Genomic DNA, 24,474 nt, shown 5'->3' with positions numbered 1-24,474 from the left:
CAAGACCTTATGTCAGGAGTGCATTGAGAAAGTTCTAAAGGAAGATCAGCCCTCTTTGAAAGAGGATGTTAAGGACACTGTGCGTCAAGAAATACAGGTTTCCTTCTCCCAGTAAATTCCAGGCCCTAGTGCTCATCCAGCAGCAAAAAAGAGGAAAATTCAGCAGATAGAGGATTTGGATTCCCAGGAGTCTATGCCGGAAGATTGCTATGAAGAAGGGGAGCTAAGCTCTGACCCGGAGTCACAAGGAAAGAGATATTACTTTCCTGCAGGGAACTTGGAGGAGCTTATCACAGCAGTGAGAAAAACCATGGAGGTGGAGCAGGAGAGACCAGCACATACTGTGCGGGAAGAGATGTTCGGGGGCCTCTGATCCAAAAATAGACTGTTCTTCCTAATTCACAAAATTATCCAGGAGTTGGTACTAGGAGAGTGGGAGACTCCAGAGAAGAGACTAAGCACTCCTTCAGAGTTGAATGAGAGGTTCCCAGTTGATGAGGAGACTGCAGAGTGCTGGTCAGAGGTACCCAGGGGGGAGTGCAGGTTGCCCACGTAGCCAAGAAGACAACCTTGCCGTTTAAAGACTCCTCAGTTGAAGGATCCCCTCGAGCTCAAAATGGAAGGCCTTCTCAGGAAAACCTGGGAGACATCGGCAGCCTTGTTGAGCACGAATGTGGTCTCTACATCAGTCGCTAGGTCAATGTCTCTCTGGATGGGGCAGCTGGAACAACACCGGGCAGCAGAGACCCCCATAGAAGAAATCCTCGCTTCGCTTCCCCCTTTTCAAAAATGCCACAGCCTTCCTGGCTGATGCTTTGGAAGAATCCCTCAGAGTAGTGGCTAGATCGGCGGCCCTATCTTACTCAGTGAGACGAGTCCTGTGGCTGAGATCTTGGAGCGGGGATATAGCATCTAAGATCAATCTATGTTCCATCCCCTTTAAAGGAATGTATATGTTTGGGCCGGCTTTAGACGAACTGTTGGAAAAAGTCTCAGACAAAAAGAAGTCTCTACCAGAGTCAAAGAATGCCAGAAAGAGTCCCAGAAAGAGATTCTTTCGGCCCTCACAGGAACAGCTTTTCCAATACAAAGGCAAAGGAAAAACAGGAAGGTGGAGCTACCCCAAAGGAGGCTGAGGCAGAAATCTTTTTCTCTCCTGTGACTATCGTCAGAATAAATCCTGACGCTCATGGAAGAGTAGGGGGTCGTATTTCTCACTTCCATATCCACCAGCCCATGGGTCCTAAGGTTCATCCGGGAGGGGGTGAGAGTAGGATTTATCTCCTGCCCTCCACGCAGGGTAAGAGTCACCCGGCTCTCTACGCAGTTGGATCACCCCCAGGGCTGTGGGATTACTCGGTACCAGGCCGGTGTCTTAAAGGGATGTGTCATGGTGACAGTGACCCGGTCCGTGGCCTTGAGTGTCCATGAAAAATAGGTGAAATGAAGCTGAATAAAGTTTATATGTAGATAATTTGTGACGCCACTTGTGGTACTCGGCAATGAAGGTGTTAAGCAGACGCTGCGGTGCAGATCCTCTGGGACAGATGGTATAAGGCAGCAAAGATGGCATAGCTCTCCACAGGCAGCGCTGTAGTCTCAGGGCAGTAGTAGTAGGTGTTAAGGTAGATGATGTATTGTTTAGACACAGAGATGTAGCAATGCTGAAGGGGTTGCAGGAAGGATTCAAAGAACACAACAGGGTGCAGTTTCTTTTACCTTTTACTGTAGGTACAGTCCAGGATTCAGATCACAGATGGTACAGGAGTTGGTCAGCCTAAAAGCAACTTGAGAATCTCTCTATGCAGATTGGTTGTGTAGTTTCCTTTCTAGCGCTACTCTGAAGTACTTGTTATGAATTACACTCAAGTTCCTCTTGCTTGCTCTCAGAACTCCACACGTATGGAAGGCAGTTGTAGCCTTCTCTCTCTGGCTCACACACGTTGCTGCTGTGACTTCAAGTCTTAAGTGGGAACAGAGCATTTACAGCTTCTTGTTCCTCCGGTTTCTGCTGTGGGACCTTTAGTATCCACACAGCCTCGGATGCCGGGGCCTGGTCAATGTGCTTCAGCTAGGGGTGAGCTTAATTCCCGCTCAATCCTCCCCATCTCATCTCCACACTCTTCCCCCTCTCTGCACGAACTAACTAACTTCCTCTTCCTGACCACAGAGAGCAGCTCCTCAGCAGTTTGGTTCAGAGCTCCCTCTGCTGGCCCAGAATAGGAACTGTGCTGTTTGCTGGAATTACCTGATAGAGAGACCCTTCCATTGCTTCCAAGCATGACATCACACTCCCTAGGAGGGAGGTAATGCCACTGTGGCGACCGTACTCCTTCCATTTGAACTATCATCAGCACCCCGAATTTTCACTATAGTCATGTCAGAAGCCATGGTCCATATCAGGGATCACCAGGTTTGTATTATCCCATACCTTTCGACTTTCTGCTTGTGGCACCTTCAGTACACGTGTTACAGGAACAGATACGGCAGATATGGACGACTTCTCAGATACTAACATCGCTGGAGTGGATGATAAATCTGCAGAAGTCAGAAGTCAGATCTAATTCCCTCCACAAGGAAAACCTTCCTTGGAGTCCTAGGTACACAAGCACAGACATCCTTCATACCCAGAGAGAAACAAATCCAGCTGAAGGTGAAGATAAACATCCTGCGAAGCAGAAAATTGGTGTCCATGAGGTTTGCTATGCCAGTCCTCGGCTGCATGATGTCTTGTATCCAGTCGGTAGCCTGGGCCCAGGAGCACACCAGAGACCTGCAGAGTTATATACTAGCAGAATGGGACGGTTACCCCAAATCTCTGAACAAGAAGTTGTCAATATCAACCCTGATATAAGCCTCGTTGTCCTGGTGGGTCAGTCCATAAGAACTGAACAACTGAGTGCCTTGGGTCCAGACCTCGCTAGTCACCATGTAGGTGGATGCCAGCAAGAGAGGTTGGGGAGCCGTGGTCTCCCAAACATCCTTCCAAGGTCTCTATTCAAGTGAAGTCAGCGGACAGTGTAACGCCGTTCTGTCTGTATCTGCTTGTCAGCGTGACAATGCATGTGTCTGCTTTAACCCCTTACTCCTTTCCCCCTAATTGAGCTGGGATACTGCTGGCTGTTACGTGTATGGAGTCTGCTCAGTTCCCAGCTCTGCTGTGTAGCTGCACATGTGGTGTTAGGTCTTTGCTCTGCTGCTTGACCATTTGTATGTGCGGTCCCTGGTCGCCGCTGTGGAAGCTGTCCGCGGGTTGTGAGGTCATTTGCAGCTGGTGCATGACTTTCCACGTGTGTCTAGGCTGCAGTTCTTGCACTGATTGTGCTGCAATGGTTTCTGTGTGTGTTTAGGGCATGTGCAGCCACACCTTCCCTGCTTTTATCAGGGTTAGTGTGTACTTGAAATGCTGTCCCCAGCCAATTGCTGAGGGGCAGCTCCTTTATAAACTTACCTGCCCTATGGGCGGGGCCAGAGCTACTCACAAAGCTCCTGGACTTTGCCATGTGTGTCTCGTGTCTTTGGACCTCGTCTGTCTCGGTTATGGTACCAAATTCCCTGCGTTGAATCCTGCTTTGTCCTGTTCCCTCGCCCTGCCCCGGAGGCGGTATATCCGGGCCTGAATCCATGCTCCTGTACCTGAACCTGTCTAAATTCGCCCTGGCCTAGAGACGGTGTATCCAGGCTTGAATCCCTGATCCTGTACCTTTCCTGTTCCCTCGCCCTGCCCAGGAGGCGGTATATCCGGGCCTGAATCCTTGATCCTGTACCTGTCCTGTACCTGACCCTGTCTAAATTCGCCCTGCCCTGGAGGCGGTGTATCCAGGCTTGAATCCTTGATCCTGTACCTGTCCTGTACCTGATCATGTCTGAACTGTCTGCTATGTTGTGTTACTGGAATCCCTCTGCGTTTGGAGCCCCGCACCCAGTGACTCTGAGACTCTTGTAACTGGTGTTCCTGCTGAGCATCTATTATGCTGTGCTCTGACTACCATGCGGTGCTAGCTCCATGCAGGCCCAGCAATCCTGCGGTGTTAGTACCATCACGCTCGAGTTCCTTCCTAGGTCCGATGCCTGGAGCCTGACGACCGCAGTCTGGAACCTGATGACCGCTACCTGGAGCCTGGAGCTGAATGACTGCAGCGGTGCCTGTAGGTCGTGTTGGATATCCAGAACCAAACGACTCCCGTCTGATGTCTGCCGGTGACTCTGATGTCCTGTGGGTGACCCTGATGTCCTGCCTGCATCTTGATGATCTAGTGTATCCTGATGTCCTAATGACCTCGTGCATCCTGATGACCTCATGTGTCCTGATGACCTCGTGTGTCCTGATGTCCCGATGATCTCGTGTACCCTGATGTCCTGATGACCTCGTGTGTCCTGGTTTTGTCTATGTACTGTGATTTTACTTTAAGTAAACTTTACTTTATTTATACCTGAAGTTGTGCGGTGTCATCAAGTCCTACGTGTCCTTATCCACATGCTCAGCTGCCACAGTATCCCAGTCGCTGCCCTTCCCTAGTTCAGGTAGGCCCGGGTCCCCCTCTGTGGTATAGAGGGTCCATATTGCGTCCCCGGGGGATGCCTGCCCCTCGCCATCGGCGTGGAGGCGCCTGCTGGGCCGCGTCTGCGGCCGCAGTCATGACAGAAGCTCTGGCCTTCGACTCAGCTGAGCATGTATGGACGGTAGGACTTTTTCTGGGCCCCGCTTGGCCAGCAGATGAGATGGCTCGTGTTATGAATGAGTCACCGGAGGAGGAAAAAACAAAAATGCAAGCTAAGTCCAGAAAACCGGAGAGGTTGGTAGCTAGCAGATTGCAGACCCCTGATCCTATTCACAACAACTAACAGTAGCCATGGAGCGTTCCTAAGGTGGTCCTAGACGCCTCTTCGCAGCTGGAGAACTAAATAAGCCTAAAGAAAGAAAGGGGAAATCTAAACTGCCCCAGAGCAGACCCCAAAGCAATAGACAGCCCCCAACATGTATTGTCGATGAAAACAGATGAAAACAAACACAGACAAAGACAGGCAGAGCAAACGATGGGGCCCAACTAACTAGATAGGAAAGGACAGAAAAGATGCTGGCTGCAATCCGCAAAAACCCTACCAAAAATGTCCCAACACATCTGATAGGAAAAACGGCCCTGAAGTCACTAGACTTCAAAATCCCTATATCAGCACTCAAAAAAGCACAAAAAATGGAAATTCAGCAGAGCCCCAGCCGGGGCTGGCAGAACACAATAGTAAGCAAATCAGACAAAATCTCATGGAACAATAACAGAGCAAAACTTAGCTTTAGAAGACAGGAACTGAACTGGAGGCCAGAGCTCAGAGCAGAGAAATCAACAGCAACCCTACAGGGTGTCGGCTGCCTTATATCCACTCAGAGATTCCAGATGTCCAATCGCAATCCACCTGTTCAGGTGACAGGTTTCTCCCATCCAAATCAGTTTCACCACCTCCTTTCACCAGCAGAGGGAGTTCATCGGACATCAAAGGTGAACGAGAAAATGAGCTCACAACAGGCTCGGATCCCAGCTGGTAGTGGACTAGGTTGCTCAACCCTGCGCTTGGTAAGCGGTTTGGATTTTTGGAGCAATGAACTCTGCTGCTTGTGAACTGGGACTTACCGCCTATCCCAAGAAAAGTTTGTGTTTTTTTTGGGGAGGGACTTCAGAAGAGGGGGCTTTAGGTGAGGATAATGTCACGCCGTTCTGTCTGTAGCTGCTTGTCGGCGTGACAATGCATGTGGGTCGCCCTCCCAGGGCTGTGGGCTACTCGGTACCGGGCTGGTCCTTCAGAGGGGAGTGTCACAGCAGCGGTGACCCTGTCTGTGGCCCTGGGCGCCCATGTTAATGGGATTGAGTGATGGGAATAAAGCTTATGAATGATTTGTGACGCCACCTGTGGTGTTCGGCAAAGGAGGTGTTAAGCCGACGCTGCAGACAGATCCTCTGGGACCGATGGTGGGGGTGCAGCAGTGATGTTATAGCCCTCCACAGGCAGGGCCGTTGGTCCCAGGGCAGTGTAGATAGGTGTTGGGAACGAGGGTGCAGTGTATGGCACGAGGATGTAGCAGTGCCAGAGAGTTTGTAGGAAGAAGGCAAGGACACAACAGGGTGCAGTTTCTTTACCTTTACTTGGCAAATGCAGTCCAGGGTCCCGATTACAGATGGCACAAGAGCAGGCTAGCCTGGAAGCAACTCAATCTCTCTCTCAGATGGGTTGTGTAGTCTCCTTCCTAGCGCTTAGCTGAGATACATGCAGCACTGTGTAACACTGAAGTTCCTCCTTATCTTCTCTTAAAACAACCTCGTATGGCAGACAGCTGTAGCCCTCTATCTCTCTTGGCTCACCCGTCGCTGTTGTGCCTCTGAGTCTTAGGTGGGAATAGAGCATTTACAGCTTCCTACTCCTCTGGTTTCTGTTGCAGGACCTTCAGTATCCATACAACGGTGGAGACCAGGCTCCAGATTATGCGCTATCACTGGGAGGGAGCTCTCTATCCTCAGCTCAACCTCCAGCTTCTCTCCACACGTCTACACTCGTTGCCCTCCTCACACTAACTAACTATTTCCCTTCCTGGCCCTCAGAGAGCACTCCTCCTCCAATTCTGGTTCAGAGCTCCCTCTGCTGGCCTGGAGTGGGAACTGTGTTGCATGACATGGTTAACTGCTAGAGAGACCCTTCATTGCTTCCAAGCCTGACATCACCCTCCCTGGAGGAAGGCAATGCCAGTGTGGCGACCATACTCCTGGGGGCACCACATTCCCCCTAGTGCAATTCAGTACTCCTGGGCTGATGAAAAACAGATGAACATAATAAACAAATATAAATATACAAAATTTTTAAAAATGAAAAATTACAAAAACCAAAGGCTCCAAAAATAGTCCTGTGATGGTAAGTCCACGCTTCAACGTCCATGGTCCATTCCTGGGCAAATGGTGAACTATTTACAAGGGTAGTGACCACATACAGTCCAGTGGCCAAAATGTCCATCAAAACAAAACTGGAAAAATTCAAAAAGGAGAATTCTTAGTTTATCTGTAGGCACAAACTTGAACAGTTACATATATACACACAATTTCAACATTTACATGAACTTATCTATACACGATATCTGATGGGCGGTATACCTTGTGTAGTACAGGTAGACCTGCGTAACTCTGGTGTGGGTAAACTGGGTAGTATCCTCCTACGGACTCTCTAAGTCTCACCATGGGTATGACAGATTCACCACTGGCAGGGCGAGGATTCTCTGGCTCCACTGCTGGTGTGGCATCCACTGCTTGAACTGCCTGACTCTCAGAGTTCTCATGAGTCACTTCTTCTTGTACTACCAGTTGGGGAAATGTCAACACTGGCACCACTATGGCATCATTTACTTTAGTCCGTGTGGTCTACAAAAGTGCTGTTGAATGCTCTGGCTGCTGTCCTGGCTGTTTGATCCTTGACAGGCACAACTACCAAAAATCTTGAGTAGTGGTCAACGATGGTAAGAGCATAGATGGAGGCTGAACGGCTTGGGACCAGCTTCACATGGTCTAGGGCGACCAACTCGAGTGTCTGTTTGGTTATTATTGGCTGCAGAGGAGCTCTCTGGCTGCTTTGATCCTTTCTGCGCAGGTTACATTGTCCACACTCCCGGCACCACCTTTCGATGGCTTTGCTCATACCAGCCCAGTAGAATCTCTCCCGGAGCAATGCTTCCAACTTCTTCCATCCGAAGTGACCAGCTCCATTGTGGTATGCTTCCAAGACCATTGATGCCTCTCTCTTTGGGACTACCACCTAGTACCACCTTTGGGACCATATACAGATGAGGTCTTGTTGGTTAGTCTTTGACGTATCACCACGACATCCCCTCTTTCGATGGCACTTGACTGTGTCCTTCGCCTTCTGTCTGCATAACGTTTCACGGCTTGTTTGTTGGAGAAATCTGTGGATCTCACTGAGGAGTCACTCGGTCGGGGATGGCTGGTCACATCAGGGAGACGTATACGCAGGGTTCTGCTGAACATTAAATGAGCTGGAGCAGCATTAGTAGTGGAGTGTGGCGTATTGCGGTAATTACGCATGAATTTGTATAATGACTGTTTCAGTGGGATGTGCTCCAGACTCGCTGCCTTGATACGTTTCCCCAGAGTGCGCATAAAACGTTCCACAATTCCATTGGCTTGCGGCCAGCAAGGTGTGATTTTCCTGTGATTGAATCCCAAGTATTCAGAAAATTGTGTAAACACATGTCCATTGAATGGAGGTCCATTGTCTGTTTTGACCACTCTTGGAATACCATATGCCGAGAAAATGTCGTCCAGCTCTGGTATAACATTATTAGCAGATGTTGAAGAGATAAATGAAATGACAGGGTATCGAGAATATTCATCAATTGTGACGAGAATGTATTGGCCATTTGGCAATGGTCCATATATATCGACTGCCACTTCCTCCCAGACAGCAGTGGGTAACGGAGACATTTGTAATGGCTCTAAGGTTGATGATGGAGTGATTAATTGACAAGTAGAACAGCGTCTAATCTTTTCTTCCACCAAGTGATCCATATTCGGGAACCACACTTTTTCTCTGAGTAACTTCTTTGTGCCAACAATTCCTAAATGACCTTCAAGTCTTAGGTATAACTAGTTTGGTACCTCGAAGAATGAGGTGTTCTTCAGTGACTGATAATTCCTCACGTACGTTTGAGAATAGTTTTAACTCTTTCAGATCAATCTCAGAATCAGGAAATTTTTCCTTTTGAATTTCATGCCACCTTCGATTTTGGATGATTTGTATTAGGGCACAGAGTGTCTTGTCTTTTGTTGTTTCATTTATAAATTGAGCAAGAGAAAGTGCTTTTGGCACGGCATGATCTGTAACAAAACGTAGGTATTCTTCAATGGAGGAATGCACAGGTATATCATCATTAGTAGGATGTCTTGAAAGATAATCAGCCGGATTGCTGTATTTTCCAGGTTTGTGAACAATTTTATAGTTGTAGTCCTGTAGACGTAGGCCCCATCGTTCAATTCGTGCAGGCATTTTAGCTCTGGGATTTCCAAAAATTGTAAGAAGTGCTTGATGATCTGTGACAATGGTGAAGGGAGCTCCATAGAGAAATAAGTGAAAGTGTTCACATCCCCAGACAACTGCCAAGCTTTCTTTTTCAGGTTGAGAATATTTTCTTTCAGTGTTTGTTAAGCTCTTATTTGCATAAGAAATGATGTGAGGATTTTGATTGTTATCCTTGTACTGCGCTAGAATAGCACCCAGTCCCACGGGACTGGCGTCCACAATCAGTTCAGTTCGAAGAGCTGGATCAAAATAAGCCATAGTGGTTGTCGAGCAGAGTTCATCTTTAATTGTTTCAAAAGAGGCCTGACAGTCTTGAGACCATTGAAAAATACAACTTTGTTTTGTAAGTTCCCGTAGTGGATTGCTGATAGTTGAAAAATTCGGAATATATCTAGCACAGCAACTTGCCATTCCAAGGAAAGAACGCACTTCACTGGCATCCTGTGGAATTGAGGCTGTTCTGATAGCTTCCACTTTCTTGGGGTCTGGTTGTACTCCTTTTGACGAGAAGATGTGACCATAGAATTCTAATGAACCCTTGTCAAACTCGCACTTCTCTTTGTTTAAAGTGAGTCCAGCAGAAAGCAGACATTCGAAGATAGCATATAGAGCACGATTATGCTCAGCTTGAGTTTTACCAAAAACCAATATGTCATCACTGTAATTAAAGGCATTTGGGATGTGTTGAATGACACTCCTTATTGCATCCTGAAAAATTTCTGCTGCTGAGCAGACTCCAAAAGTCAATCTTTTGTATCTTCTGAGGCCCACATGGGTGGAAAATGTGGTCAAGTATCGGGACTCTGGACTCAGCTCTAATTGATGATATCCCTTATTGAGGTCGAGCTTTGAGAAGACGGTGGCTCCATTTAATAAATGAATGATGTCATCAATCGTAGGTGAGATATGTCTTTCCCTCTGGATAGCGGTGTTGGGCAGGCGCATGTCAACACACAGTCTCACTTGATCAGGAGTCTTTGGTTTTGGAACTACCACAAGTGGAGAGACCCACGGAGTGGGACCAGTAACAGTTTCAATAACGTCCTCATCCATGAGCAATTGGAGTTCCTTTTCTACCTTCTGTCTCAGGTGAAATGGAATACGCCTGTGAGGCTGGGCTACTGGACGAACATTGTCATCCACATGAAGGTGTACTTGAGAGTCCTTTAGTTTTCCCAAACCACTAAATAGGGAGGGAAAGCTGTTCACCATAGTTTGTACATCCATATCCGCAGGGTCAGTTATGGTATGAATAATCTGGATGAGCCCTAGCTCCAAGGCAGTGTGATAGCTGAGAAGACAGCCTCCCGATCCTTGTAATGTGTGGAAAGTGGTTTTCTGCCTGTTTTCTTTATATCTAATTTCAGCATCAAATTGTCCCATTATAGCTAGAGGTGTTTTAGATCCATAAGGAAAGATTTTAGTCTGCACTTGTTGTAAGACTGGCCTTGTTTTCAATTGTTCATATGTAGTGCCATCTATGATATCCACTGAAGCTCCTGTATCTATTGTAAAGGTAATGTCAGTGTTGCAGATTGAGAGTGTAACACAGGGAGACTGTACTGAACCAGTGACAGAGGTAGTGAACACATAGTTCTCAGTCGCAGACATTTCTTCTGTGTCCTGATTTATCACTTTTACCTCTGCAGATTTTGTCATAGGCAGCGGAGGCTTGTAGTGCGCTGATTTGCAAACAGCTGCAAAATGATTCCCTTTTCCACATTTACTGCAGGTTTGTCCCATAGCTGGACATTTGTTCTGGTGGTGAGGGAAATCCTGTCCACATCTATAACATTTCTTCTGTTTCTGGGCTTGTTTGTCTGGTAAATTTTTCTGTTTGAGATTATGCACATGTAATTTATCCCCATTCTCCATTACGGTAGCCTGATGATCTGCTATTTCTATAGCATGGGCCATTTTGAGCAAATCATGTAGAGAGATATCCTGCTGCAGAGCCTTACGCCTTAGGTTATTAGATGAGCAGGTGACAATTATTTGAGTTAGGATTTCATCATCTACATCTGTAAAGGCACATCCATGTGCTAACTCTTTCAGCCGTGTGACATAAGTGTCTATGGACTCTTCTGGAAGCTGCTTGGCAATCCTGAATTTATATCTTTCATATCTGATGTTCTGTTTGGGGTTGAAGTAGCCAGTGAGAGCTTTAGTGCAGTTGCTGTATGTGTCTGTTTCTACTGCAGGTAACGTACTGTATATGTCATAGACTCCTGTGCCTGCACAATGCAGGAGCAAAGCTCTCTTTCTTTTCTCCTCCTTTATGTCCATGGCTTCTAGGAAATTCTCAAATCTGTTTAGCCATTTTCTCCAGTTATGGGAGAGATTAATGACATCAGTCATATCAAATTGTGGGAATGTGTGCAAGTAGTCAGCCATGATAGAGTCTCTCAGTGGTGCTGGCGTGTGAAGCGGTAAAATATAGTCTGTACTCACAGCAGTAGGTGATTATATCCCATCCTCGTCGCCAGTTGTAATATCCACACGTTATGAAGAATTCAAGGTATTAAACTTTAGATATGTTTTATTCTTCGTCCTCCAGCACACAGCATAACAGTTGCATTCCCATGCTACACAGAAGTGAAAGTGAAACTTCCCTTCTCATCCCCTTGTCTCCACCCCCCAAGTCCCATAAGTCTGGCTTGCTTAAAGAGACAGATCTAATTATTATACATTACACCACCTGTCAGACCAGCTCATGAGTGCGGGCATTGATACTCCTCCGACACAGCTTTCCTTCATAAATGAACAGCCGACCTCTTTCCTTCCACAACTGCTGGGTTTCTTCAGGAGCATTCGACTCTGGGCGTGAGTCAGCTTGTGACAGTAGCTCCTTCACCAGGCAGACTGCGGGGTCACTACCCTGGGTTTCTGCCCAGTCATGATGGGGCAATGGATTTAGGGTGGCCTCTTTCAAGCCAGACCTTCTGTTTATCACTCCTTGGGCACGTTGGGCCGCAATTGGCCGGTGGAAAGGAGGTAACTCTATTTCTTCAAGAGCCTCAGGGTCTTCTCCTGCATCTGGAAGATTAGGCATCCTGGACAGCGCATCAGCATTGGCATTCTTGTGCCCTGCTCAGTACTTGATGGTGAATTCATAGTTAGACAGCCGAGCCATCCATCGCTGCTCCAGTGCACCTAGTTTTGCAGTTTCCAAGTGAGTCAACAGGTTGTTGTCCGTGAAGATGGTAAACTTGGCTAAAGCTAGGTAATGCTTGAATCTTTCAGTCACAGCCCAGACTATGGCGAGGAACTCCAGCTTGAAGGAACTGTAGTTGTCAGGGTTCCTTTCAGTGGGACGAAGCTTCCTGCTGGCGTAGGAGATCACTCTTTCTTTGCCATTCTGTACCTTAATAGAATCATAGAATCATAGAATCATAGAGTTGGAAGGGACCTCCTGGGCCATCTGGTCCAACCCCCTGCTCAAAGCAGGATTCGCTAAATCATCCCAGTCAGATGTCTGTCCAGCCTCTGTTTGAAGACTTCCATTGAATGAGAACTCACCACTTCTCGTGGCAGCTTGTTCCACTCATTGATCACTCTAACTGTCAAAAAGTTTTTCTAATATCTAATCTGTGTCTCCTCCCATTCAGTTTCATCCCATTGCTTCTAGTCTTTCCTTGTGCAAATGAGAATAAAGTTGATCCTTCTACAATGTGACAGCCCTTTAGATATTTGTAGACAGCTATTAAGTCTCCTCTCAGTCTTCTCTTTTGCAAACTAAACATTCCCAAATCCTGCAACCCTTCCTCATAAGACAGGGTTTGCAGACCGGTCACCATTCTGGTCGCTCTTTTCTGAACTTGCTCCAGTTTGATGATGTCTTTTTTAAAATGTGGTGCCCAAAACTGGACACAATATTCCAGATGAGGTCTGACCAAAGAGGAGTAGAGGGAAATAATGACTTCACGTGATCTAGACTGTATGCTTCTTTTAATACATCCTAGAATTGCATTTGCCTTTTTTGCTGCTGAATCACACTGTTGACTCATATTCAGTCTGTGATCTATTAGTTTACCCAAGTCTTTTTCACATGTGCTGTTGCTTAGCCCTATTCCTCCCATTCTGTATATGCTTTTTTCATTTTTATTGCCCAGATGTAGTACTTTGCATTTTTCCCTGTTAAAAACCATTCTGTTAGTTGCTGCCCACTTCTCCAGTTTATTTATATCTTTTTGAATCCTCTCTCTCTCTTCTCTAGTATTAGCTATCCCTCCTAGCTTTGTGTCATCAACAAATTTAATCAGTTTACCCTCAATTCCTTCATCTAAATCATTGATAAAGATGTTGAACAATACAGGGCCCAGGACAGAGCCCTGTGGTACCCCACTTGAGACCTTCTTCCAACTGGATGTGCAGCCATTTACGACCACTCTTTGGGTCCGATTACTAAGCCAGTTATGAATCCACCTAACAGTTGCCTTGTCCATTCCATACTTATTCATTTTTTCAATAAGGATTGTATGAGATACTTTGTCAAATGCTTTGCTGAAGTCAAGATATACTATATCTACAGCATTTCCTTGATCCACCCAATCAGTGATTCCATCATAGAAGGAAATTAAGTTAGTCTGACATGACTTATTAGTTACAAACCCATGCTGACTCTGTTTAATCACTTCATTCTTATACAGGTACTGACATACATGTTGTTTAATTATTTGTTCAAAGATCTTTCCTGGTATAGAAGTCAGACTCACCGGCCTATAGTTGCCTGGGTCCTCTGACAGTACTGCTCCCAGTCCCACATTTCTGGCATCAGTATACAACACAAAGGGCTGGTCATAATCTGGGTAGGCCAGAACTTCATCTGTGAGAGCCATCTTCAGTCGGGTGAAGGACCTCTCCAACTCCTCACTCCATTCAAATGTGGAACTTTTCTGTTTGGCTTTCTTGGACTGTCCCACCAGAAGATTTTGCATAGGGGTGGCTATTTCAGTGAAGCCTTTGATGAATCTTCGGTAGTAACCTACCAGTCCGAGGAATTGGCGTACTTCATGGAGGTTGCTGGGCTTCGGCCAGTCCCGGGTGACTTTGACTTTGTCAGGATCTGGTGCCACACCTTCTGCACTCACTACATGACCGAGGTACTGTACCTTGGGCTTCAGTAGGTGGCATTTGGAAGGCTTCACCTTCAGGTCAAAGTTGGACAAGGCTTCAAACACCTCAGCCAGGTGCTTCAGATGGTCTTCATAAGTTTTGGAGAAAACAATGACATCATCCAGGTACAACAGGACTGTCTCAAAGTTTTTGTGTCCCAGACAGCATTCCATCAGCCGTTGGAATGTCCCAGGAGCGGTGCAGGGCCCGAATGGCATATAGTTGAACTCGCAGAGTCACATTGGGGTGGTGAAGGCCATTTTCTCATTGTCTGCCTCTGCCACGGGAACCTGCCAATACCCACCAGTGAGATCCAAGGTGAAAAAATAGTTAGCAGTTTTAAGTGCAGCTAATGACTCTTCAATTCTGGGTAATGGGTAGGCATCCTTATGTGTAATGCTGTTAATTTTCCTGTTATCAACACACATTCTCATGGTACCATCCTTTTTCTTTACAAAGACTATTGGGGCTGCCCAGGGGCTACAACTGTCTCTGATCACCCCAGCCTCCTTCATTTCTCTCAACATACCTTTGGCACATTGATATTGTGTTGGGGGTATAGGCCGGTACCTTTCTTTAATGGGTGGATGATCTCCAGTGGGGATATGGCATTGAACCCCTTTTGCCTTCCCAAAATCTAGAGGGTGTTTACTGAATACCCGCTCATACTCCTGAGTCACTCTGTAAACCCCATTCTTTTGGTATGAAGGGGTGGAGTCAGTCCCCACCTGCAGTTGCTGGCACCACTTCTCCAGCTGCTTTACAGAGCCATTGTCCTCCACCTGGTCGGATGAGACCAAGGGCTCTGCTGCCTGCATTGCATTGTTACTGACAGTGAGCAGCTTAGCAACTTTGGCATACCGAGGTATTGTGGCCTCCTCCTCCCCACATTTCAAAAGACATACAGGTACTCTCCCTTTTCGTACATCAACTACCCCTCTGGCTGTCAGGACAGTGGGCCTGCTATCAGAGTATACTGGCTCTACCAATGCCTGGTAATCTTTTCCTCTGAGGCCTATGGCTGCCCGACACCAAATCAACATTTCACATCTGGGGGGTACTGCAATGGGGAAAGCATCACTCACTCTGACGCTGCCAATTTCTCTGCCAGAGAGTTCTACCTGCTGTCTTTGCATCAGGGCCTTTATCTCCTTCTGCAGGACTCGTTCACTGAAACCAGCAGTCTCAACCACCTGTTGCAACCAGACAATAACCTCGGAAAGACAATTTTCAATTACATTTCTACCAAGAGTCATCATGGGATTACATTCTCGTCGATCAATATTCACAACTATCAGACCTTGAGATTTTAACTCCACCCAACCCAATTCAACAGTAATTTCTTTACACCCTACTTGTGGTAAAGACTGACCATTACTGGCAACCACTGTGAGTTCATCACTTGGGCCACGGGTAAGTTCAGAGTCAGCCCAATACCGCTTGTAGAGGATATAGGGCATAGTCGTCACCTGGGAGCCAGTGTCCAGCAAAGCGTTCATGGGGATGCCGTCAATCACCACTGGAAGGATCGGTCTCCCTCCAACATACTTGGCTTACCAGTTCCTTGGGCCTTGTGGTCCTACTCCTGGGAGTTGGCCCTCTGCCCCAGGGGTTGCTCGTTTAAATAACAGAACCTTGCAAGGTGGCCTGCCTTGTGGCAGTGACGACAGGTGGGACGTCCGTCCTGGTCATAGCGATCGTTGTTCCTCCCTCGGAGTGGCGGGGTTCTCCTCTTCCGGAGCCATGGGACATCCTCTGGACTGGAAGCAAGCTGGATCTTCTCCTTGCAGGACACCTGCAGGGACTGCACGGTTTTAGTAAGTGCAGCCATACCTTTGGTCAACTCCTGGACCTGAAGACGCAGTTCTTCAGTTGGATCTTTATCCAGAGTCTGTGCATCAGCCTCCACAGGGATGGAAGGGAAAGATGTTGCTTCCTGGTGGTAGGTGATCGCTGGGCGCTTAGGGGGCGCTGGACGGCTGACAGTTGTTTCCTGCAGCACCCAGATAGCCCTGTCCTTGAAATCAGCAAAGTCTAGATCAGGGTTCTGTAGGGCTATGATGTGCAGCTGTGCTCTGTGGGTGCTGGATAGGAGTCCTTCAATAAATTGCTCCTTTAGCAGTCCGTCTCCATCTTTCACACTGTCAGGGTCAATCTGCTTGACGGCTCACAGCGCCTCCTGCAGGTTAAGAGCATAGTCCCTTATATTGTCCTGTGCTTTCTGTTTACATCCAAAGAACCTCATCTTGATTTCAGCTGCAGTGCGAGTGTCAAAGGTGCTTCTTAGCTTGGCCAAAATCTTTTTAACAGTCTCTTTGTCAGTGTCTTGCCAGGCTTTTACTTCTCTCTGTGCTGCACCTGTTAGCTGTCCGATAAGGATGTTCACCTTCTGGCTTTCAGACAGAGGATACACCTCAAACAAACTGCACAGTCTCTCTTTAAATTCACTTAGGGTATGTGACTCCCCTGAATACTGCGGTAGCCAGGCTGCTCCCGGTATGTAAGGCATAGACAGCGGCATTATGGGGACCGCTGCGGTGGGCACTGCATCTTGTGGCGCTGAGGGGCTGGCGGGTGCGTCTGCCACTGCATCGGCGCGTGGCTCAGATATTCTCCTTCCCCCTAGTCAACGGTTGACAGGCCCCGGGGTTGAGCGGCTTACCGGCTGTAGGCCTCAGCTCCTGCCTTCTCGCGCGCTGTCCTCTCTTCCCGAGCGGCGGGATAATGGCGGCAATGGCGCCAACAGTCCACAAAACAGTCTCTGGCACACAGGACCCGGGGATACCGGGCTCCGTAATCCTGTTTGTGACGCCAAAAATGGGTCGCCCTCCCAGGGCTGTGGGGTACTCGGTACCGGGCTGGTCCTTCAGAGGGGAGTGTCACAGCAGCGGTGACCCGGTCCGTGGCCCTGGGCGCCCATGTTAAGGGGATTGAGTGATGGGAATAAAGCTTATGATTGATTCGTGACGCCACCTGTGGTGTTCGGCAAAGGAGGTGTTAAGCCGACGCTGCAGACATCCTCTGGGACCGATAGTGGGGGTGCAGCAGTGATGTTATAGCCCTCCACAGGCAGGGCCGTTGGTCCCAGGGCAGTGTAGATAGGTGTTGGGAACGAGGGTGCAGTGTATGGCACGAGGATGTAGCAGTGCCGGAGAGTTTGTAGGAAGAAGGCAAGGACACAACAGGGTGCAGTTTCTTTACCTTTACTTGGCAAATGCAGTCCAGGGTCCCGATTACAGATGGCACAGGAGCAGGCTAGCCTGGAAGCAACTCAGGAATCTCTCTCTCAGATGGGTTGTGTAGTCTCCTTCCTAGCGCTTAGTTGAGGTACATGCAGCACTGTGTAACACTGAAGTTCCTCCTTCTTATCTTCTCTTAGAACTACCTCGTATGGCAGACAGCTGTAGCCCTCTATCTCTCTTGGCTCACCCGTCGCTGTTGTGCTTCTGCGTCTTAGGTGGGAATAGAGCATTTACAGCTTCCTGCTCCTCTGGTTTCTGTTGCAGGACCTTCAGTATCCATACAACGGTGGAGACCAGGCTCCAGATCATGCGCTATCACTGGGAGGGAGCTCTCTATCCTCAGCTCAACCTCCAGCTTCTCTCCACACGTCTACACTCGTTGCCCTCCTCACACTATTTCCCTTCCTGGCCCTCAGAGAGCACTCCTCCCCCAATTCTGGTTCAGAGCTCCCTCTGCTGGCCTGGAGTGGGAACTGTGTTGCATGACATGGTTAACTGCTAGAGAGACCCTTCATTGCTTCCAAGCCTGACATCACCCTCCCTGGTGGAAGGCAATGCCAGTGTGGCGACCATACTCCTGGGGGTGCCACACATGTGTCTGCTTTAACCCCTTACTCCTTTCCCCCTAATTGAGCTGGGATATTGCTGGCTGTTACCTGTATGGAGTCTGCTCAGTTCCCTGCTCTGCTGCGTAGCTGCACATGTGGTGTTAGGTCTTTGCTCTGCTGCTTGACCATTTGTATGTGCGGTCCCTGGTTGCCGCTGTGGAAGCTGTCCGCAGGTTGTGAGGTCATTTGCAGCTGGTGCATGACTTTCCACGTGTGTCTAGGCTTGCAGACAATGCCAGGTGCTCTAGGCTGCAGTTCCTGCACTGATTGTGCTGCAATGGTTTCTGTGTGTGTTTAGGGCGCGCGCAGCCACAGGGCGGGCCCGAGAGATTACGGCGCCCTAGGCGAAACTATTTTGTTGCGCCCCTACTATTCTTGGCAGTAGATGAAAACTTGGGATATAAATTTAGGAGCAAAATAAACCACAACAACAATGATTAATTAACTCTCTCTTAACTCTTTAATCTTCTGAGAAGTTGTATAGGATAAATATATACAAAGTAATCAATAACACAAAACAAAAACGACCATAGGTAATTAAAATTTTTGTTTCCTTGCCTTTTTTTTTTTAAAAGGATGACACTAAGTCACCGAGATTAATTTGTTTAGGAACTTCAGATTCTATCGAAATTGTTGCCAACCCAACCAACCTCTCTTGCATCCTATTTGCCCTTAAATATGTTTTAATTAGCTTTAGTTTTGAGAAGCTTCTCTCTCCTGAGGCCACGGACACAGGCAGAGTCAAAAGAATTCTTAGAGCCACCACCAGGTTGGGGACACTTTCTTTCAAGTCAGATTTAAGCAAAAGTTCAAGAACGTCTTTTGGTGATGAATCTTCTGGAACACATCTTGACATTGCCTGCAGTTCACCACATAGCTCTATGGCATCGATGTCTTTTACTTCATTGTGTGTAAGAGACTTTTCCAGAGCTTTACACTTATCCAGAACAAATTTGCTTGGTTTTCCCTCAAGTGAACGGATGTGGTGCAAAAATCCAAATTTCAATTCCATTTCTTTCAGCTGAGTGAACCGCTCATCAACTGAATTTATAGCAGTATCTAAGATCGCAACATAAAAGTTAATTTTGAAACGCTGTTTCTCATCTCTTATGGGCTCACCTTTCCCTTCATAAGAGAACTGTCTGGTTTTTTTCTTTAAACGTTTTGGTGCAGAACATGACTCAAAATTAGCTGGTATGCCAAGTTCTTCTGTGATTTCCCTCGCATCAACTAACAGCTTCTCAAACTCTTCATCGCTTCTTAATGATTGCAGATATTTCTTTGTTTTGTCAAGGTGTTGAGAAGCACCAGCTAAATGGAATTCTTGTGACTGAAGTAACTTACTTGTCAAATTGATTTCGTACAAAATGTTGAGCCATACTAGAACAGATGTAACAAAAGAAAAGGTTCCAACTTGTTTAGCAAGACCTTGAGCTTCTAGCCGGGAGACATTTCCAGAGCTTCCTGTGAGACTAATATTTTCTGCTATGTCCATTTGGGCATCATGGACTTCGCTCAATTGGTAACGGAGGGGAGCCAGAGCATCAATTCTACTTTCCCACCTTGTTTCGCTTAGAGGTTTTAGAGTCAGAGATGGAAAATGACGCACGAGTACTTCCCAACGCTGAGTTGACAAAGAGAAAAATACGTAGAGATTTTGAACTAACAGGAAAAAAGTTGTCGCTCCAAAACAACATTTAGCGGCATCGTTGACTACTAAGTTTAGAGAATGGGAGCTGCAAGGCACAAAGAATGCACGTGGGTTTATGTCCAAAATTCGTCTTTGTAGTCCAATGTTTTTTCCCTTCATGTTGCTCCCATTGTCGTAGCCTTGCCCTCGTAAGTTGTCCACAGACAGCGACAGTTCTTCAAATTTGTTCAAGACAGCGGCTGTCAAACCACCTCCAGTTGTATCAGAAACAGGAATGAATCCCAAGAAGTGCTCTTTAATTTCAAATGAAAGTAGAAGAGCTGCACCTGTCAGATCCATTGTTCCTGACAGAGGGTTAAGTATACGTATTTTTTTCTCTCGGGCGCCCCCTTAGTGTAGTGTGTGCTAAGTGTGCATTTTTGGTTGTTTACTTTGCTTTGCCAACATTTGAAAACTTAGGAGCAAAATAAATGCGCGGGATCAAACACTTTGCCGCCACCAGCTCCAGAGTTTTTCTGATTAAGTTATAAACTTAATAGAGGGGTTCGAAGCCAACCCAATTCAGTAGCAATTATCTTAAAGGCACGTGTTCGTGTCACACTTATAGGACAGCAAGTGTGAGTGACAGGTTTGTAGAGGGACCAGGTATGGACAGAAACACAGAGAAATGGTACTCACTATCAGCTCGGGCAGGAGCGTGGCTATAGTGATGGAAACCTTGCACTAGGACCTGCGGGAGGGGAGGAGCGACAGCAAAGCACTCTGATGCCCACAGAACCTTACGGTCATGTGACCGCGCATCAGAAGGTGGGCGGGGCTTACAGCCAGCCTCCAACAGCACTGATGACAGTGCTTAGAGACAACGCAGGGAGAGGAGAATAAACCGTTGTCAGACAAGCCAGGGGTCATGCACAGGAGACGCAAGTAGAAACAGAGACAGATATCAGTGCAAGGTCAGACAGAGCATAAGGTCATACACAGGGCATCAGTAATAGTACAGACGGGCTATCACAGGGTGGTCAAGACAAAGCCAGGGGTCATACACAGGAGGTCACGCAGGAACAGAATCACAATCCAAGAGACGTTACCGTAGTCAAAACCGAGTCATATACCAATCAAGCACACAGGGACAGGAGAGAGCACAAATGAAGCAGGGTCGGCAACACTCAAGCAAGGAGTATAAACGACAGGGAGGGGTGCTCACCTGAAGCTATAAAAACCCTCCCTGATGTCAAAGAGAGGCTCTCCCTATTAACCCCTGCACCATTTGTCCAAGATCCTGAATAACCATGACAGTTCATTTTTAGAGCATGAAGACAGACTAATAAAGTTATAATTTATTCCCCAAAAGGGGGCAGTGATTACACAGATAAAAGATGATACAAAGTTGAGACATTAGGTATGTACAATGCAAATATAAAATAAATGGGATTAACATAGAGCTCAACAGTTACAGTTGCTTAATGGTCTTTAGGCTAACCATGTGGGGAGGTGGGGGCCACACATTGCCCTGCATCTGGGGTCCTTTTGGCATCAAACCTCCAGCTCGAATGACCAATTTTAGGGAGGGAGTACCTTATAGCTTTGGGTTTGTGACATCACGAAAGGGGCGGTCTGGGGATGTTCCCCCCGCTGCTCCAGGAGTTACAATTCTGACTACAAAACTTATAACGACTATATTTCACAGAGGGTACCTCGTATAAACATGCACATGGTATAATTTTCTTCAGTGTGTCGCAGACAATAATTAAAGCCCAAACATGCAGTAATTATGTCCCACCATTTAGGAGAAATCCAGTTCTCGGTTTCTGTGGGTGCTGGAACCGTGAAAATTATGGGCCAGAATGCGGGTTTCATGCCCTATGCAGAAATATAATTTTCGTGTCTTTATCATAAACGCAACACGTTTTATGACCGAATGATTAGATCTCCATTATTTTCTAAGAGAGTAGTTGAGCACATGGTTCAGAGACAAAGAGCCCCCCCGCTGTGAGGCAGGAAGGAACTCACACTGGGGATTCAGGTTAGACTGGTTTTGTGTGTGAGCTGAGGGGGGAGGAAAGGGGGTTGCAGCTGCGTTATAGGCAGGGTCTCATCTGTAGTGTAACAATGGGAGATTCTGGAATGTTCCAGCGAAGCCATATCTTACTTATCATTACAATCACCTTAAAATGTTGTAATTCAAACTTCTGAAAATTTTTTGCAGATTTTGGCTTTTTTACTCCATTCCCGGCCAGCTCTGCCAAAACGAGCAAAGTTAGGATAGTGCATAGTGAAGCCTGCCCTACAAATTTTTGAAAGGAGTAACATTTCTGATGGTGATTCACGGCAGGTGTAAGATGCGCCTAATCCAATAAGAAGCACATTCCTCTTAATAAATTAGGCACATCTTAACCCCTTAACGACCACTAATACGCCTTTTAATGGCGGCAGTTAAGGGTACTTATGCCACAGTGTATAGCACCAGAGTCAGAATTTATCCAGGGTCTCGGCTACCTGAGATGCCAGAGAACATGATTCAAGTCGGTTTTTACCGACCCCGGTGATGCGATCACCATTATTAAAGGTTAAAATTAGGGTTACGGTTGGGCTAGGGATAGGGTTGAGGCTAAAGATAGGGTTGGGGCTAAAGTTAGGGCTGGGGCTAAAGTTAGGGTGGTGGTTATGGTTGGGATTGCGGATAGGATTGGGATTAGGGTTAAGGGTGTGTTAGAGTTAGGGTTGTGGTTAGGGTTATGGTTAGGGTTAGGGGTGTGTTGGGGTTAGGGTCATGGTTAGGATTATGGTTAGGGGTGTGTTGGGGTTAGGGTTGGGGTTAGAATTGGGGGATTCCACTGTTTAGGTACATCAGGGGGTCTCCAAACGCGACATGGCACCACCATTGATTCCAGCCAATTTTGCGTTCAAAAAGTCAAACGGTGCTCCCTCCCTTCTGAGCCCTGCCGTGCTCCCAAACAGTGGCTTTCCCCCACATATGGGGTATTGTCGTACTCAGGAGAAATTGCACAACAAATTTTGTGAACAAAAGATGTAGTATAGTCAGCTCACAGATGTATCTTGTAATCCCCTGAGCCGATCCATGCCCAGCACGGATAGTGGTGAGTCGCCACTGAGAACAAGGCACAGGAAACAGAAATATCCAGCTATGGGCAGAGATGGCTAAAAAATAACTTTTATTTATAAACCTTAAAAAGTAGGTGATGACACGTTTCTGAGATCATGACTAAGACTTAGGTTGAAACGCGTCGATCTCACCTAATGGTGTATTAGTGCCTGCTATTATGTCATCACCTACTTTTTAAGGCTTATAAAGAAGTTATTTTTTAGTCATCTCTGCCTATAGCTGGATATTTCTCTTTCCTGTAACAAATCTTGTGGTCCATTTTCTCCTGATACCCTTGTGAAAATAAAAAAAATGATTTCAAAGTAATTTTTTTGTGAAAAAAGTAAAATGTTCATTTTTTCCTTTTACATTGCTTTAGTTCTGATGAAGTACCTGAAGGGTTAATAAACTTCTTGAATTTGGTTTTGCGCACCTTGAGGGGTACAGTTTTTAGAATGGTGTCACTTTTGGGTATTTTCTGTTACATTGACCCCCCAAACTCACTTTAAATGTGAGGTGGTCCTTGAAAAAAGGAAATTTGTAAATTTTGTTGGAAAAATGAGAAATAGCTGGTCAACTTTTAACCCTTAAAACATCATAACTGTTACGGAGTGTTACGGGTGGCAGAAAACAAGGAGAGCAACACGGAGTGGACCCTCTGGGTCACGGCCCCAGAGCCCCTGCGGGCGAGCTAGACCAGGTGGAGCCACCCCCTATACAGGGAGTGTTAGGGGCAGGCCCACAAGGGATGGAACCGTGACAGCCGGAGCCAAAGGGGCGACTGGGTGAGCACCAGAGGAACTAGGGTGGAGAGTCAGCGGAGAAGCGGCACGGGAGGTCAGTGGTAGGAGACAGAAGGACGCAGACACTTAGAGGGTTCGAAGCAGGTAGTGGCTGGAGGCTGCAAGAGAGAGAGAGAGCGGGTGAGAGAGGGCACGGACAAGGAGTCCACAGGGCGCTAGCACACCGGGAAGGAGACAGGGAAACGGAACAGCCAGGGGAGCGAACCGAGAGAGAACAGTCAAGGAAACCTAACAGAGCGGGGGTAGGAGGAGAAGTGTAGCAGGGCCTGAGAGCGTGCAGGGCGCTGGCCAAAAGGACAGCAGTCCGAGAACGATTCACAGGCGTCTTACCTGGGGAGACGCCTGCCAGAAATAGCTGATGGGCGTCGCCATGTTGGGGGCGGAGCCACCGCGTCACATGACGCGGCGCCGCCATGTTGGGGGCGGAGCCACCGCATCACATGACGCCGTCAGAGCTCCGGCCAGAGGAGCGTGGGAGCGACGTCGGGGAGGCCGGAGGTCAGCAGCGGGGACGCGCCGGGGAGCGGGTGCGCGCCGGGAGGTGCGCACAGGACACGGCAGGTGAGTATCAGCGGAGGCCGTGACAGTACCCCTCCCTCTACTCCCTCCTCTCCTAAGGTTGTCGAGAAATTGTTTCATGATCCGAGGAGCATTAATGTTTTCTCGAGGTTCCCAGGACCTCTCCTCAGGGCCGAAACCCTTCCAATCGATCAAAAACAATGTTCGACCTCTAACAGTCTTAGTGGCGAGTATATCTTTAACCTCAAAGGTATTATCAGAAGTGCGGGGTTGGAAATTTTGCGAAGCGGTTGAGTGGTAGTGATTAAATACCGCAGGCTTGAGGAGGGAAACATGGAAAACATTGGGAATTCTTAGCGAGGCA

At 47.4% G+C, this 24,474-nt stretch overlaps 1 protein-coding gene across 1 annotated transcript; it reads right to left on the bottom strand.

Moving 5' to 3' along the window:
- Nucleotides 1-859: 859 nt before the first annotated feature.
- Nucleotides 860-20,024, bottom strand: LOC141085756 (uncharacterized). The gene is made up of 3 exons (XM_073571303.1): nucleotides 19,840-20,024; nucleotides 18,685-19,551; nucleotides 860-977 (listed from the first exon to the last, which is right to left on the bottom strand). Exons 1-3 carry the CDS (start codon nucleotides 20,022-20,024, stop codon nucleotides 860-862), a joined length of 1,170 nt encoding a protein of 389 aa, XP_073427404.1.
- Nucleotides 20,025-24,474: the final 4,450 nt, after the last annotated feature.

The sequence above is a fragment of the Dendrobates tinctorius genome, unplaced genomic scaffold, assembly GCF_039654945.1.
Source record: "Dendrobates tinctorius isolate UK_male_01 unplaced genomic scaffold, ASM3965494v1 ptg000006l, whole genome shotgun sequence".
Taxonomy (NCBI): domain Eukaryota; kingdom Metazoa; phylum Chordata; class Amphibia; order Anura; family Dendrobatidae; genus Dendrobates; species Dendrobates tinctorius.
Note: the sequence above shows the minus strand (reverse complement) of the source record. Positions and strands in the feature narration are given on the sequence as shown.

Coding starts and splice junctions, on each gene's coding strand:
- LOC141085756 (XM_073571303.1), bottom strand. CDS start 20,024: ATGGATCTGACAGGTGCAGCTCTTCTACTTTCATTTGAAATTAAAGAG. Junction 19,552..19,839: donor GACAATGGGAGCAACATGAA/GGGAAAAAACAT, acceptor CCGTTACCAATT/GAGCGAAGTCCATGATGCCC. Junction 978..18,684: donor GCAAATAGGATGCAAGAGAG/GTTGGTTGGGTT, acceptor TTTTTCCAACAG/TTCGTCTAAAGCCGGCCCAA.